This window comes from Ricinus communis, chromosome 9 (assembly GCF_019578655.1).
Source record: "Ricinus communis isolate WT05 ecotype wild-type chromosome 9, ASM1957865v1, whole genome shotgun sequence".
Taxonomy (NCBI): Eukaryota; Viridiplantae; Streptophyta; class Magnoliopsida; order Malpighiales; family Euphorbiaceae; genus Ricinus; species Ricinus communis.
The window spans coordinates 3,525,472-3,543,450 of record NC_063264.1 but is presented as its reverse complement, the minus strand read 5'-3'; the positions used below and the strand labels follow the sequence as shown (position 1 = coordinate 3,543,450).

Sequence of the window (17,979 nt, the reverse complement as noted above, 5' to 3'; positions counted from 1 at the left end):
ATCTTATAAACTTGCAAGAAACTACAATACTTCTTTTGGTAAATGATAATCACACAAAAATACGATAATGATGCTAAGAAACTAGATTCAAGTCTGTTGATTTTTTATTATTATTTTTTGGGCAAGGATAAACCATCTCATTGGATGATGCTGGCCAAAGAGACATCTAACTCCAGCAGAATCAAAAAGCAAGACTTAATCAAACTAAACTGAGTTTCAAAAGGGTAAAAACAGACATCTAACTAAGATAACTTAAGTTACATTGCCAATAAACACTCCAAATATCTTTTAATTGGCTCCGGCTATGTCCGAACTTATAACCTTATTGCCCTGAAATTAATACATTTCAAATATCTTTTCTAGAGAGAAACATGTGATATCCAGTTGCTTATTACCAAGACTAAACCCCTTCCCTCTTCACTCCCACACATACTTTAAATATACACCAGAGAGAGCTCTAACTCTTTTTTTTTTTTTTTCCCCACTGAAACCTCACTTTCAACAATTGAACGCGAGCGGATTCCGGATCCTTTTTAGAAAAGCAAACTTATTGCGTTGCCATTGCTTTTACATAATTGTATTCACAAAGAGAAACCATAAATAGAAAGTAACCAAAGGCCTTGTCAATGGATTCTCCCACCTGATACCTTTCATTGATGATAACTGACAAATGCAAGTCTTAGAAGAAAAAAGAGTTCTGAGAATCAAATCGGTGACGTTTTTGCTTATTTAGGTACTCAGTAAAAATAAAAGCTGTATGGAATCTTGTCTATTTAGAGCTTCATAACAAAAGAGAGGGGGGCCAAACTCCAAACCACTATTACTTCATAATTTAAAACCATAGGCTTTGTGCGTCCGTCTGCAATGCCGTTTGCATTAAAGAATTATGTGACGTTTTAATGAACAAAAACATGTTTAACGTCAATAGGTTATTCAATTGGTGGCCACTTTATCGCACTTCCGTTAAGTAACTACCCGTAAATTTTTCCTTTAACAAGTTATTTATTGAGCTTGAGACTTCTAGCATCAATTGAAGGAGGACATATACAGACACTTCTCTACCTAGGGCTATCTCTCGGATTGAACTCACAATATTCAGGTCAAAATGAAGCAAAGGATGATTTCAAACTACAAAAAGTGTCTTCTTTTCCAAATCAAAGTTTGAATTACTGTGATTTTCAGCTTTAAGATACGAGTTTCTCATATTCGTTTTCCGTCCATGTTCATAATTTATAACTAGGTTGGTAAAACCTTAATTAATTCTTTAAGTATATAACGAGAAATCTCTTTGTGCAAATAAAGATCAAAATGCTTATCTTTTTCATCCTAATAATTTCTTTAATCATCCTCATCTTCTTGTTCTTGAAATGTGCAAGAAAGTGAATTAGAAGACGAAATACGTTTATACTTCCGACTTGATCAAATCAAAGTTCGAGTCCCCTGCTTTGTTTATAAACCAAAAGAAGCAAGATAGACATCCATGCTTTCATCATTCTTCAGATTATGCCAGAAGAAAAGGATACCCAAGATGTGATCTGCTGGTAGATTCTTCAGTAAGTAAAGCTTTTCAAGAAAAGACAACCATAGTATTCTGGTTTGCTAGTACATTATCTTCTCTTACACCTCGCTGTTTTTGCAAAAGCATGGGGGTAGAGGTTCTGAGTTATATTTTGTTGAACCCCATTGAAATTCTTAGGCCTGGCCTTCTCAGTTACTTTACCAAATGTAAGACAAAAATGATTATCTCTGTGCATATGTGTACCCTATGATTGAGATAGAAAAATCCAATACGGTACATGAAAAGTCTGAAAGATTCGGCCCGTGAAAGCATTTATGAGAAAGAAAAATGCAATGCCTCATAAAAACCTAAAGGGACAAATTAATTACCTTGTGTTTTGTCTATTTATAAGTTAAATAAGTGGAATTTTACCTACAGGAGATGAGGCTTGCCTTAGTGTGCTAACTTTAGATCAAATGCAAATGTAAAAAAAGTTCAGGCAAACCTGCACAAGATCTCAAGAATCTCTGCCTCTCCACAAACCCACAAAAACACACACAGGCAGACAATTTGTATAGTGAAATTAGGTCATTTGAGAGAAACCCTAGCTAGCCAGAGCAAATAAGTGAGACTTAGTTCAAGTCAACATAAAAAATCAATTTAACAGTTTGAGATTTTGAAACATGAAATACAAGCTTGAACCAGAAAGGTATATTGTAAAACCCTAAACAAATAGCCATGAGATTGGAGGATCATACAGAAAAGGACATAGGAAATGCATACCTAATCTTCTAATAGGAAAAGAAAAATAAAAGGTAAATCTCATGGCTCAATCGCCAAAGAATCAGGAGTGATCTTGAAATCGTAAATGCACCGAGACACAAAAAATCCTGTCATTGAAAACCCTAACCAGCACAAGGAGTTACAACACTATTTTTCTTCATAAATTTCAAGGAAAAGAAATGGAGAAACACTATAATCAATGCACAACAAACACAAAAAGGGCAAAACAAATAAAAAATAAAAAAATTGTACGAACGGACATGAAAAAGGCAAGCCCAAAAAACCGAGATGAGCCTAAATCTTATACAAGAAAAACATGCACATACCTTTTCTAGGGATTGAACAAGGAAAACCCTGATAGCCCATATAAGTATATGATATAAGAGCTTGGAAATTAGGGTTTTTGGTGGAATTAGAATTAGGGTTTCTCGTGCGACCAACAACGGGTGAAACTGCCACATGATCTGATCTCTCCTCAACGAGGGAGGAAGATTTAGATCATGCTGGCAGCTTCAACTGATAGTGGTGCACGATAAGAACATGGACACTCTCATATAGACTAGTATATCTCAGAGAACTGAGAGAGCGAGCCTTATTTATCACTAGCAGTACTAGTTGTCCTTCTTGCGGTGTTTATGGGATATAGAGAAGAGAGGATAAAGCAGTATAAATAGAGAGAAGACTTGAAGGGGAGTCATTTAGAAAATGGATTTTATTAAAATTAAATTTTGTTGGTGATATGGAATATAAGAAGAGGACTGCGAAAAAGCTAAGGAAAGTTATTAATGAAAATAAAAATTGGAAAGAGTGGTCCCAAAGTGATGCAAATTGAATATTGTCACGCCAAGACTTGGCACCATGCAGTTTTGCAGACAGGTTAGTGAGTGTTTCTATATATAAATATATACTGTAAGAGCATTAATAACTTTTAGAGTTGGGCCCTATGAGAGTGGGGGACCCTTCACCCCTCTCTCTCTCTATCTCTCTTTGTGACTGTGAGAAGTAAAGCATCAACCATAAACCAAAAAGAGTTAAAACTCTAGTATCTTATGAGGGGACCATTTTGCATGGTTTCATTGGTGTTGCATACGGTTCACACATACATGAAGAACGGTTAGAGCCCCTCAACCCAAGAAAACCAAAATTTCTTTGCAGGTGTCTCTCTCTCTGTTTTCTTTTTTTCATTGGAATTCGAACTTAAAATCTCACAGTTTTAGAGAGAACTCCAATTCAATTTCCACTTAAGCTAGAATTCACTGCAATCTCTTTTTCTCTCTTAGTGAGTGACGTGCATTCAATCCAATTCCATATAAGCATCTTTGCTTTGGTCACTGACGATAGCCTTTTCTTTGCAAAATTGCCTTATCTTGGTTACTTGACAATCCCACATCTTATTGGTGCCAGCTGCACTTCAGTGGTTATTATTAACAACTGATATGGACAATCAAGAAAATGACTAGTTTGTTATGGAGCTTCTTGTTATATATTAATAAATTACAAAAAGAAAAAGAAAGCTTTAATCCAATTGTGTTCCTCTGCACTAGTTAGGTATGATGATGGAACCAACATTATGCAATCACTCTCTCTCTAAGCTTGAAATAAGATGTATAAGCCTTGTTAGAGATTTGCTTAACCTTTTGAGATATCATTTCTTGATTTCAAGACCCAAATGGGAATACCTTTTCTTTTATATATTCATTTAAATCAAAAACTGTGCACTCTACGATCACTCACTTTCTCTTTATCATATGATATGATTGTTTCAAAAATTTTAATTTTAATTCTTTTTCTGTTTTGGAACTTATTCCTTCGGTTCGTAATACTAATATTCCTCACACGAGATTGAGGGGCTTTACTATCATTGGAAAGTTCTCCTGTATCTGCAATGAAGTGGGCGGCCAATAAACACCTAACACTTCAATGATAACTTGTAGTGGGCCAATCAGCACTTAACACTTCAATTTATAAGGGTATAATAAACTTGTTAATTAGGTTATGCAGACCTAGGTTATATATTCTACCTTCGTTTAGGGTTTAGCTAGCTAATTAATATTCTGAGCATATAATTTTCACTTGTCCTGGACAGTATATGTGCTCGTTAGATATCGTTTCATTTATATATTGTGGAGATCATTTAAAGCTTTTTAAGGATTACAGAAAGTAATAAGTTAGAGATATATGTAACAGTAATAGGAATGGTGAATTTGAATGCTTGAAGCTGCAAAAAGATTTCCTTAATCCATGCTTTTATATGCATATAAAGGATTTCCTTGTTTTTATCCCCCATCACTCTCACAGATTATATGCATCCGAGATGCCAAGTGCTGATACTTGATCAACCCGAGATGCCAAGTGTATGATCCCTTCTAAACCAAGCTTGCCACACTTTAGGTGTGGATTGCCTGCAATAATCCATTGTTAATTTATGAGAATTGGGTTACATGTTTATTAAAAAAATCAGATAGCATCTATTCCAAAATAAATGGTTTCCACGCCGAACCATAAGATATCAATCATGATTTTTCATGGATTCAAGATTTGATGCAATACGCAATGCTCACATTTGCTCTCTTCTCCTATGATCTTTAAACAGTTCCACACAAAATCTCCAAAATTCCTACAATTTGGTGTTTTATTAATTACTTTGAAATCCTTTATTTCCTTTTTTTTTTTTTTAATTTAGAGCGCGCAAAACCGAGCCAAACCAACAAATATTTCAGTATTGTTTGGGACATGAGAATTTTTTCTTATCCAACTCCTCGTGAATGAAATGTATATATAGTTGTTTGATGAATAATATATTAAATTATGAAATTTCTTGAAATTTGACTTAATTTATTTACTTAATCTAATCTATTTATTAGACTATTTTCTATTTTATTAGATTATTAGAATATAAATAGAAATTGGTTTTGAGTAAAATAATTTCTGTTGAAATAACTTTAGACAAAGTTTTATGTTTATTAATCAATCACTTTTAGTATATATGAAATTTATTTTGCTTTAAAGGAGATTTTGTGTAATTTGTTAAAATTATGTGTAACATTAAATATTTTCTGTCATATATAGAATAAAATTAATAAAATAAAAACACTAATAATCTAAATACACTAACAATTCAACGAAAAATTTTAAAAAGATGAAAAAAAAATTCAATTCAAGCTGAACTAAAATAATTTAATGTGGATAAATTCTGTTCGTCTTCTATTTCAACTCAAGTTCAATTGTTTAATTTTTTTCCCTGGCTTGGCCTATACCTATAACAAATAAGAGAGTAATATGTATTATATGTATTTTATATTTTATTATTAGATTGATATATATTTTATTATTTAAAATTAATGAATGTATTAATTATTAATGAATTTAGTATTTAGGTGAGGATATACACCAAATTTAGATATAATTTCATTTTGTATTGATTAACAAACCGGTTATTTACTCTCGTGGCCTGTATAAAAACAATAAAAATCTCTTTATGGTCATATACTCTTAACCAAACTATTATTTTTATTTTTTTTTTGCAAGGAGGTTATAACTTAAAAATAATTCAATTCAAGCTGAACTAAAATAATTTAATGCAAATCAATTGGGTTTGTCCCCCATTTCAACTAAAGTTCAGTAGTTCAATTTTTATTGATTAACAAAACGATTGTTTGCTGTTGATTAACAACGTTCGCCTGTATGGTAAAAAGTACTAAAACCAATAAAAATCTCTTTATAATCATATTTTTATCACTATAAAAAAGTTATTACTTAATAAAAAATATAATCACAAAATTTTTTATTTTAAGTTAATTATTTTTATTGTGAGTAGCATAAAAATAACGTATGTGACATTTTAGTAAAATGGAATAAAATATATAAAAAAGAAGACGGATATCATTTTAAAGATATATCAAGCTAATGTATATGCAATTTTCAAAAAATATTTTCATTTTAAGAATAAGGTGGTCATGCTAAGTAACTGTTATGTATCAGCAAATCCAAAGATGTAGTAATAACTCTAAAAACTAAATCACTAATACTAAGTATTTATTTTATTTAAATATTTATTATAATATGGCATATTTTTTAATATATAAAAGTTATTCTCATATAGAGTATAATTATAGGAGGGTTAGTCCTTTATTGTATTATTATAGTGTTTGTTTTATTCCATTTTCATTTGCCTTGTAGCTGAATTATAAAAAAAATATTTTCTTAGAAGGGTAATTTTATCTACATTAGGTATATAAATTATAATAAACATATAAGTGATAAGTATATATGAGCAGTTATATTTTAGCATTAGATAATTAATATATATTTAAATTTTAAAAATTAATAAATATGTATAATTCATCTATCGGTTTAGTAAATATATTTAAATATTATATTACTTAATTATCTACATATTATAGTCCTTTCTTTTCCCAGAAAAGAAATTAAAGGAATTTTTTTGAAGTTAGTTAATAAACTTGTAGTCAAGTGGTGATAGAGTTGTTAGTTCGTCTTATTTTAGAAAAATTATAGAGGATGAGAACTAACGCAATCAAATACCAAACTTGTATGATATATTCCTTGGCTCTCTATTAGATATTTGCTAATTTAATTCTTTGAGTTGAGATCTTCCATTAAATGAATTGCGGGGAGCCACTAGATTGCAAATAATACTTTATTTTCCTTAACAATATAGTTCTTTATATAACTCAACTTAGATAATTGTCAGAAATAATTAATGCAATTATTTTATCTATTTAACCCTATGTTTTGAAAATCGGACGTAAGTCATCAAACAATTATATCCCTTCCTTTTCCAAAAAATAAAAATAAAATAATGCACTTTAAATTTACATGCATATAAAAGCTATAATTGTAAAGAACAAAGTGTCAAATTTAATTGCATGTGATAATACAATCAACGAGAAAAAATTGAATTATTATTTAAGAAATAATTCTTTTTTCTTTTTTAACTGTTAATTTGGTAAGTAATCCTTAAATATACTCTTAATTAACTAACATAAATATCGTCACATGCAAGTAATTTTTGTATTTTATACTTTAAAATTATAATTTTTATAGAAAGCTTGATATCAAAATTTTAGAGAAACATTGATAAAAAAAAATTACTGATAATAATTAAACAACTTGCACAACTTACATTTTAGTTTACTGTGTAAATTGGAAGTGAAATGTATCTTTAGAATGGGAAAGTATTAATTAGAGATTTGGTTCAGTTAAGTTAAATATATCAATTTAGTAAAGTAATCGGTCGGCTAATTAATTAATTAGCCAGTCTAGTTATTGAAAATCTACATTTATCATCCATTAATTGCATGAGGGTGTTAAATGATCAAATCAATGAAGACTAGCCGCTGTTCACAGAGCCAACCATGGGCTAGTCGGTTTGGTACCTTTACGGTCACCAGAAAGCTCATGTGGTCCAGTTACTGCCCATAGGCGTGCACCGTTTTGGAAATTTTCTAGCAAGATCGATGTGTATGTAACTGAACCTCCCAACAGGTGTTTGCTCTTCTTGTCATTTAACCTTGCCGATAAACAGACGAATCTTTTTCTTTATGCATGTGAAATTTCCCCTTTATTTTTAGGAAAAGAGAAAGAAAGAAAGAAAGAAGCTGTCAGGAATTAAATCTTTTTACCTGTGACACTAGAAGTAGATACTCAAATACTGAATAATTACTAGCTCAATGGCCGCAAGCATATGAACATATAAGAATTTAAATATTTGACCTTCTAAAGTATAAAGCAGATGCTTAACCAATAAAGTATTGTTTAGGAAGAAAAATAAAATACAAGGATTTGAATCTTTAATGTCTAGTTATATACTACAAAAGATATGATTAGATTGCAACGGTAGCCATCTTTTTTTCTGTCAAGGTCGTAGCAGCATATACTCCAGTAACTATTGTACGGATAAAGTAGCAAGATGTTCATAATCTTACATAATCAACAACCATCATCACATGGAAATTTTTGGTCAACAAAGATGGTGAATATAATTTTGATGTCTTTAGGGTATTTTCCACTGCAGATGGATCATTAAAATCATAAAAGGACATGTCTATATAGAATAATAAATAAATTTAAGATTTTAAAAAAATATATAAAGGAAGTGGTCTTTGCATGATAGAATTATGATACCAAATGGCACATAAATCTAGCGGGTCCATGCAAGCATATGATGCCATCAGATATGTCAAAACACGCCTGCAAGTGACACTACCTAAACAATTCATGGTTTCAGAAGGGTCTGAGGTCCCCTGCTTCTATAATCTATCCCACTCACTCACACTTTGTGTTTCTTTCATCTTTTACAGAGGTGTTTTTGGTAAGTGCAACATCTATAGAGACTCTGGTATTTGGCCATTCTTGGCAGAAGATGTTGAAGATACCCAGAAGAAGAATTGGAATAAGTTGCACTGCAAACAGTTACTTCTTTCTGATAGAGAACTTCCATATTAAAGCAGTGTGTCCCGTTATATGATTACATAAAAGCTAACAAACACCATACTGAGAGTTCAGAGAAGACATAAGTTTTCTTTATCTCATTAGCTACTCTGTCTATCGGTGGCATGCATTTGCAGCGTCACCCATCCCAATTTTCCCTCCCAGCTAAAAGCAAGAATTGAAATGGCCCCAGCTAAGACAAGTATAGGCATGGATCCCTTTCTACTCAAATGTTTCACACATTGAAAACAACATAGCACCTGCATCTCCCACTTTCTCTCTTATGGATTCTTTTACAATTAAATTTCTTATATATATATATATATAAAAGATGGACACCTTTTTCTTTTAGCAGAGTAGGGTAAATGATTATCAACACACCTCTGGAATACAGAGGGTCAAAAGACAGGCTGTAGCATGGGTGAAGATTCTGCTCCAATTCCATCTCTATAGTATTCCTTGTGCCATAAAAATAACCTCCAGAATCCTTCATTGTCCAAAAAGGTGGTTAGCTACATTGCTTTAGCTAGGGCAACCATATCTATGATATCCAGGCCAAGTATACTGCGAACGCCATACAAGATTAGGACGCTGCATCTTAAAAAGACAAAAAAAAAAAAAAGTAATACTAAATACATTCGCCTTCCTGCCTCCAGAGTATTTCATGTGACCAACAAAAACAGCTGCAAACAAATCAATATTTGGGAGCTTTAATAATTTAAGTAGGTCTCGTAACAAATTACATTGCACATATGTTAATATACCACAACTAAGAACACCACTACCTATAAAATTTACAGATCTCAAATGAAGGGAAAAGGTGCTGAGTCTATATCCAACTCCTGGACCTACCTAACACTGTAAGCGTACATGTGATGCTAATCTAACCCTACAGCTACAGACATGGTATTACAGCTACAGGAGAGAAGCTCAAACATTTTGACCGCGAAAGTAATTCATATTAAATATGGTCAATTGGCATCCTAGGGATACAAAAATTTCGGATATGGGAGTTTTGAGTTATTACCTAAAAGTTTAGTCTAAACCTGTTCTTAGCTCCTTGAACTAGTGAAAGCACTTGAACATCCAAGCAACAATTCATAGATTTCTGCTGCTGTTGGACGGCTAGCTGGATTTGCCTCTGTGCACCGACGAAACAAATCAACAAGGAATCTCAGTGTTTCTGATTCAGCCTCAGGTGCTGCCACATCTGAGCCAGACTGAGTTGCTACAGGCTCATTCATTGATACCAATGTCTCTAGTTCATCAGTTAGAGGAGGTCGTTCACCCATCTGCTTCATTGAAGTGTAAACGGAAGTTAAAAAGATTAAGCATACATATAAAACTAATACTATATCAAAGAGGACATCACTTATATTATTTTACTGAAATAGAAATCAAAGAATTATTTCCACATCTCAACTCGCACAGTATCAGCATACTATCCGTATAATGGGATTATAAAGGGAGGCGCACCTGAAGAAGTTCCTTGATGTGGAACTCAGATAAACCGGAATATGGAATTTGCAAAGTCAATAATTCCAAAAGCAGGCATCCAAATGACCAGATATCCACTTCCTACAACCAGGAACACAGAGCTGATTAACTCATATGATTAGAGGTACATTGAATAAAGATATAGAATGTTTATTAATCAGAACACACAGTGCACATTCAAACGTGACATGAAAATAACCTATTCTGCTAGTAGAGAAATTCTTGAGAATTAAGAAAGCATACAATCATCAGCCATCAAAATCATCGTGAACAACACTAGCAAATTAAGAAATTAAAAAGATGATCCTATACTGAATAGTCTGCATGACTTTCCACTTTCCAAATAAAGGTAGATGATGAATCAACAATATAATATAAATTAATTAAGATGGAATATTATGCTAAACATAGTGATCCAAGTTTCCCAAAGGCACTCATCATATTCTACACAAGTACATGAAGCTTCCCTACTATCCTCCCAACATCTTTCCAAAATCCTGGTTCGAAGATTCACAATTAAAATTTGTAAAATATTAAAATTAATAGTACTATACTTTTACCCTGCATGACTTCACTTTTATATTAGAACTCCTAATAACAAACAGTAATGGAAACATGAATGCGGAGGGGGAGAAACCATGAAAGCAGAAATTATGAACCACCAACTAAGAATCTTTAGAGATGACAGAAAAAATCATACCAGACCATATGGGTTCCGTTTATGCATTGCCTGCAAAACCTCTGGAGCCATCCACCGAGGCGTACCAACACAAACATCAGGTGGTGGTATTCCATTATGAGCAATACAACATGTATGCAAGAATGACCTCAGAGGTACGGCTCTATCAAAGTCACATAGTTTCACGACAGGCATTCCATCAGCTCTTTTGCTATCTAAATCAATCAATATGTTTTCACTTTTCACGTCACGATGAATTATGTGTTTTGAGTGCAGGTCTGCCATTGCACATGAAATATCTCGAGCAATACACAAAGCAAAATCCATTGGCACGTGCTTTTTACTAGTTTTTGACATCTTCTCTATATAACTCTGTTCCATGAAGCAAATAATAATCAGCAAGCAAAAAGGAAATAACAATAGCAACCACATGATAACATAAACCACTTGAAAAACTGAAATTAACCTTTAAAGAGCCTCCTTTAACATGCTCCATAAGAATTGTAGACCGTAATATCTGGCGTGGCGGCTTTCCATCTTCCGCATGAATCCACTTTGAAGATATCTGATGTCCATACAATTCAACAATGCAGGGATGCCGTAGAGCACGTAAAATTCTTACTTCTCCAATGCAACTGTACTCAAAGTTCCTAATCTCATCCACTGGAGTCTCACATATCTCTAAAGTACGCACCTGCAAGTCCGATAAGATCAGCATATTGACATTGCAAGGCACTGCTCAGTTGGGATTTCAAAAGGAAATAGTAAATAGTCCAATATAGCAACAATTGAAATATAATAAAGAAGGAATCTGGTACAAATATCTTTAAGAAAATAGTCTAGGGGGGAAGAAAAGCATGAAAAAGATGTGAACTAATACCAGTTAGTCTTGTAAAATATCAATTACAAAATACGAAATCCTCATCAAAGTCTATTGCCAGCAATAACTCGATTCAGTAAGGTGAATAAGAGCACATATTTTCTTATCCTCTAGTGGACAGTACCTTTGCTGCAGCTTCAACTGATTCAAATTTGCACTGAATAACAGTACTTAAAACTGTTTTTTCTAACTCATCATGAGTAGAAAAAGAAGTTATGGAACAGCCAGGACTATGAATGCTCTCGGTGGAAAGGGGAACTCTAGTATGACTAAGTGGAACATATCTGAAAGGAACAAGAGAATTCATCAGAAACATGATAAATTAGACAAATAAATAAGCAAAGAACACAGATGAAGGACAATCATGTACCAGTAGATGTGCTTGAGACACAAAAAGAGAAAAATATTTCATATTCACATAGTTCTATGCAGTAGTATTACTGGACCATCATACAACCTATTCTTTACTCTTTCAACTCCCCTTTTCTACACCCATTATACACTCAGGTTTTCATAATCATGGAAAAAAAATGAGGCACTAAAGCAAACATTAAAAACCTGCAATACAATAGTTGGCACGAACCAAATTAATAATCATGATAGACAATTTTGGCAAATCAAATTAATAGCAATGACATAATAACTTTGATGGCATTTGGCATAAACCAAATAAATAGCTAAAGAAAACTTGAAACTGAAGAATCTATACCCACCAAGGTCTTATAAACAAACCATATTTAACAATAAAGTGAACTACCACTAGCACTTATAAATGCCAAAGCTGACCTGCAGAAGTACTCTGGATCAGTCTCTTCTCTTATATCATGGGGGTGGCATGCATCAACCAACATGCGAACCCATGAATCACCTCTCTTGACAAGAATGGTATTCCAGGCATGTGGTATGAAGTCCAGGTAGCCCCTGACAAGTTCGCACGGTATTGGTGGATCCATTCGGTCACATAGATACTGGATCATTTCATCAGATTATTATAATTGAGCAGCAAATACAAACATAAACATCCAGCTAGTAAATAGTTAAACAAAAGAAAACAATCACCTTAAAAAGTAAGGCTCTGTGCCTGCACACACCAAACTGCAAATTCCCTAAAGGCACTATAATGGAATTTCTTTTAGCTTTAACAGAGCGTAAAGATTTCTCACAGAGGTCAGAGAAAACAATATCTTCTGCGCTGCCCAAAATCTGTTTGGTGGAAGTATTAATACTTTCATCATTTCCCGTTGAACATGTGCAAACAAATGGCTTCTTATAGTTTGAACCGGATACCGCTTTGCGTGTCCTTTCAATAGTAAAACTTCGATCACTGCCTCCAAAATGATCAGACACAAAAAGTGCAAGCAGTGATGCAATCTGCAAGACATCAACAGCATCCTTGTTCCCCTCCTCAAAGAAACCATTTAACCTCTTCAAGCGACAGACCAAAGCCTGAGCAGAAAGAACTGTTGCATCTAACTTTTCGTCCTTCTCCCTAAAGGAAATAATAAGTAATCAGTCTTTTGCATTAAACAAGTATTAACAGACATCCAACATAAAGGATAACAATAATAATGTACTCGAAGCAGATGAAATTTTGACATTAATTTATATGTAGATTACCTGTCCAAAAGAATGACTTCACGTGAGTCAAGATGCAAAATTTGCTCGTACCTCCTAAGTGGCATGAAAGGCCTGTCACGCCCCGCATCATAAAATCCATCTGGAAGATGGTCCTCGGTGCTACAGAATGATAGGTCACTATACTTGTGAGATAAACTTAAGCTATCTTCTGTTGGTCTTCGGCACTTGCATGGTTTTGGATTATCAAGAGCCCCATCAAAATGCCTCTTTGATTTTAAAATGAATTTTGTATTTTCTGAAGATGAACCCTCATCCTCCCCACTCACTCCATTCTGTGTTAAGGCCAAAGATTTTTCATGTACACAACATTCATCTTCCTCACCATTACTTACAGATTCAGGGTTATGAGAGCAACTTTTTACGTAAAACCCCTTTTTAGAATTCATTCTATCATCCTTACCACTAACAAGTAAATTTTCAGCTTCAACTTCACTAGACGGTACTACTTTATCTTCCTTATCTTCATTATTATCAACCAGACCTATGATGTCTGATGTGCCATCTTCACAGGTTTCAGAGGTCAGCAGATCAAGGTTGTCTGATTTGCAATTTTTACTTTCCTTTGGAGTCGATAAGTCAGCACGTCCTTCACCCTTCCATTTCCTGCTATTGTTTAAACGTTCTTGGCGAGCTCTCTGTTGCAGATAGTGCCGCCGTTTCCACCGCTTATTCAACCTCCGTGCTGCAAAACACTTGCTGTTTGATGGAGGTCCAGTTAGTAGGCTTGATGTAGCATTCTGGGAACCTTTATCAATTCATCAAAACCAAAGGTTAGTTTAGAAAAATTGTAATATACACCAGCAGAGTGCATCTAGATAAAACAAAAGCACTAACCATTACAAGAAAATTTTGTATGATCAGACTGAATGGTGGTTTCATATACATCCATTTCAACAGAAGAGCTGATGGAATCATCATTTGACAAGTCCAAGCCGTTTCCTTCGAGATTGCAACATATCCATGCAGGTATGTGACAACAACTGAGAAGCTTGTTGTGCTTGAACAAAAAGAAATTAAAAATATTTACAACAAAATCCAATTTAGAAAAGCAAATGTCCTTATGTGAGTACAAAAACTTCAAAAGATGTTAAATGCTTTCATTTTTTATTGAGGTTTGTTAACATATCAAGAAAAAAAACGATGCACCAAAAAATTAAAAAGGTCAATGTTATAATAAGAAAGAACCAACACCATCAACATTCCCAGATAAAAAAGAGTGACATAATATTTAGCCATCATCTTTCAGTTCCAAACCTACAAAGAATATTAAAAAAGAAAAAACATATCCAATCAATATCAAAACAGCTTCTGACATTTAGAGACCACAGCCCTTACAGCTTTGAAAGAACAATAAGACAATATTACGTGAAATAACATCAAAACACAATTTATATAAGTGACAAAAGCCTCATAAGAGAAAGTATACAGCCACATATGGATAGTGGTCATCCATATATAGAAGCAGAAAAAGCAAGATTCGGAAATCAGGAACAATGTCACAAGAAAGCGAGTAGCTCGCAATTTGACAAAAGCATTAGAATATAAATGGCATAAATTGAAGAGAGGACAATGAATTTCTAGGCAGGAAGCAGTAAAATGTTATCATTTTAAAAGAACACTGAGACTAGGCAAATTCGGAATCCAGACAGATGAACAACAGAAGATAAAATTTGAGAGATAAAGGCACATTGTAGTCCTCTAAAGATTCTAGATAGTAGATGAACATTATTCTTTTATAGAAGACTACCTGAAGATCTAAATTTTGAAGGTTATGCATTAATCCAAGTTGAAGAGACCCCAAAGATGTCAACCTATTATTTGACAGGTCCAAGTTCTCTAATCTTTGCAACAAGGATAGTGCTGAGGGCAGTTCCATTAATCTATTATTAGCAACTTTCAATGATATCAAGGCATTTAAATGACTAATTTCAATAGGCAAACTCTTTATCTTGTTGAATGAAATATCCAAGTACTCCAACTTATTTAAACAGCCAATTTCTGGAGGGAGGTATCTGCACAACAACATTCAAATTTTCGTTAAGAATACTGATAAACCCATAATAACCACTTAAATCAGTAAATTTGATTCATAAAGAACACATAGCCACTAAGACCTGTAAGCATTTGCTGTTGGATTTTAAATTTTTTTATTTTTACTGATATGAAATAAAGAAAGTAATTTTTCTTCATTTCGAATGCCACCTAATCAATACCTATTCCAATAGGTAATAACCCAACCTCAAAAGCGAATAAGAACAATAATAATAACAACAACCTAGCTTATAAACTTAAATCCCTTCATTGTAAATCACAATTCAAAAACATAAATAAAAAAAGATAAATGCTTACTTACCTTATAGAAAAATGACAAACGGAAAGTTTAGTCAAGCACTTAAGACCAGCAATTTCACTCAAAATTGTGAAAACAGAAGGTCTTGATGGAGCTTTAGAAAGCTCAAGCTCCTTTAGCCCTTTCAGTTTGTTCAAACCCAATCCATTCAACCCCAAAGATGACACTTTCACTTGTAATCGCTCCAATCCAACTAAATTCCCAAATTCAATTGGAAACAAATTCACTTCATTCCCGAAAAACTTAAATGTTCTCAATTTCCCCAAGTTGCCCACAGACTTTGGGACCAAACTAAACACATTTTTATACAAATATAAACCATCCAATGAATCATCAGCTTTCTCTAATAAATAATCAAAATCCAAGCTTTTTCCGGTAACATCAAGAACCAATTCATCATCATCATCCACATTAATATCATTCCTCCCACTATTTTCGTCTTCCTCATTATCCGCGATGACAGAAGAGGAAGAGTTAGGTTTCGTTAAATTGGAGTTTGAAGATTTTGGGGATCTAGGGTTTTCAAGGTTTTCAGAGGGATCAGAAATGGCTTCTGTGCAACTGGAGACTTGCATTGGATAATTGAGAAAGGAACTCAATGTTTTGTTGTGGAAGGACCTGGAGTTAATATCCTGTGGGGGTGTTTGGGGAAAAGGAAAAATCAGCGGGAAATTACTGCAGAGCAGGAGCGGTGTACAGAGAAAACGCTCCCTTTTGAATGTAAGTTCAAAGAAGAGAAAGAAACCCTAGAATCTAGAGACAAAGAAGGGATTTTCGATTATTTTAAAATTTGATATACTAGGGGAGCCTTGATTTTACTATTACCAGATCGGGCGCTTTGGAATACGAGGGAAAAAATGCCAAAAAGTCTATTATTTAGGGCGCGGTAATAGTGAATTTCCAAACGGCTCCTGGAGTGTGTACGAAGTATAATTAGAGGAACGACGCGGCAGCACGTGGGAAAGTGTTGTTGACTGATAGTGGGACTTGGATTGGATTTGGGGCTGGCCTCTTAAAATTAAATCATGGGATGCGTAGGACGCAATTTTGGAATGCTCAGTGTCATGAATAGAAGGTAGGTGGGGGCACGGCCAGGGGACCCAAATTCCGAAAAATCCGAAAAAATCAATCCAACCAATAATTTAGCCGGGTTGGTTTTTTTTCTTTTCTTAATTAAGTTTATTTAATTTGAGTTTCCAGGAAAAGTTAAAACAATTTTTCCAGTCTCATTTATGTAAAAAGTTTTAATTTAATCAGATAATTTGAAAGATTATGAATTTTTAATTATTAGTAAGATATATTTAATTTCAATTATATATTTATTTTTTGAAATAATTTTAGATTTAATTTGATTTTCTTTTTAGTTTATTTTCAAAAGAAATTCAGTATATTTAATAAAATTAATTGATTTAATTTTAAATTAAACAGATCAACTATTTTTTTTGTGACAGAATTTTTATTAAAATAAAATTAAAATTAATAAATTATGAATTTTTATATTTTCTTTATTAAATATTATAAATAAACTACGTCAACTAATTTTTAAAGTAATTGTAATTTATTTTTTGATATCTTTAATACTTTTTTTAAGATATATATATATATTATATATATCCACTCTTCACATTTATGTACCATCCTGTAAATAGTACTTCTATTGAAATAGATAGAAGTATAAAAAATTAATGAATAATTGTGCTGTCATTGCTGTAAATGACTAAAGTGTTTTAGCAATAAATCTTTAGAAAAACCAATTTGAAGGATAAAATGTAGAATATAATAATTTTTTAAATATAATCAAAAATTACTCCACCCTCAATCAGTAATAATAACTAAAAATTATAAAATTAATTATTAATTTATAGTTAATTTATTAACTCAGTTTATTAATAAATAATAAATTTTCTTATTAATTCAGTTTATTATGTTATTTATAATTAAATTAATTGATTAATTTTATTAATTGTTATATTTTTATTTGTTGAATTTGAATTATAAATTGTTAATAAAAGTATAATAATTAATAAATATAGTTATTATTTAGATTTGTATAACTCTTTTATAATTATTTTCTTAAATTTATAATAGTTAAAAAGAGATTTCAAAAACAAGAATTAAGAAAAAGAAAAAGAAGAATATTGGCTTGAGTTATTCCTTCAACGATAAAAAGTTCAAAAGCGCATGTCATTTGTTTCTGGAATCCA

General features: G+C 32.7%; 1 protein-coding gene and 1 long non-coding RNA gene across 2 annotated transcripts; both read right to left on the bottom strand.

Annotated features, from left to right (window-relative positions):
• Positions 1–82: 82 nt before the first annotated feature.
• Positions 83–2,967, bottom strand: LOC125371040. The gene is made up of 2 exons (XR_007217208.1): positions 2,608–2,967; positions 83–1,535 (listed from the first exon to the last, which is right to left on the bottom strand). It is a non-coding gene; the product is annotated as an uncharacterized LOC125371040 (long non-coding RNA).
• Positions 2,968–9,415: 6,448 nt separating this feature from the next.
• LOC8280217 lies at positions 9,416–16,592 on the bottom strand. Its single transcript, XM_002517015.4, has 11 exons — positions 15,779–16,592; positions 15,173–15,437; positions 14,260–14,422; positions 13,405–14,170; positions 12,847–13,276; positions 12,574–12,755; positions 11,912–12,071; positions 11,374–11,601; positions 10,929–11,279; positions 10,208–10,309; positions 9,416–10,023 (listed from the first exon to the last, which is right to left on the bottom strand). Exons 1-11 carry the CDS (start codon positions 16,348–16,350, stop codon positions 9,784–9,786), a joined length of 3,459 nt encoding a protein of 1,152 aa, XP_002517061.2. The 5' UTR covers positions 16,351–16,592; the 3' UTR covers positions 9,416–9,783.
• Positions 16,593–17,979: the final 1,387 nt, after the last annotated feature.

Excerpts from the sequence above, each read along its gene's own strand:
- LOC8280217 (XM_002517015.4), bottom strand. The coding sequence starts at position 16,350 with ATGCAAGTCTCCAGTTGCACAGAAGCCATTTCTGATCCCTCTGAAAAC. Across the intron at positions 14,423-15,172 it reads TTCAAAATTTAGATCTTCAG|CACAACAAGCTTCTCAGTTG; the intron begins GTAGTCTTCTAT and ends TTTTTGTTCAAG. Across the intron at positions 10,024-10,207 it reads ACATCAAGGAACTTCTTCAG|ATGGGTGAACGACCTCCTCT; the intron begins GTGCGCCTCCCT and ends TCAATGAAGCAG.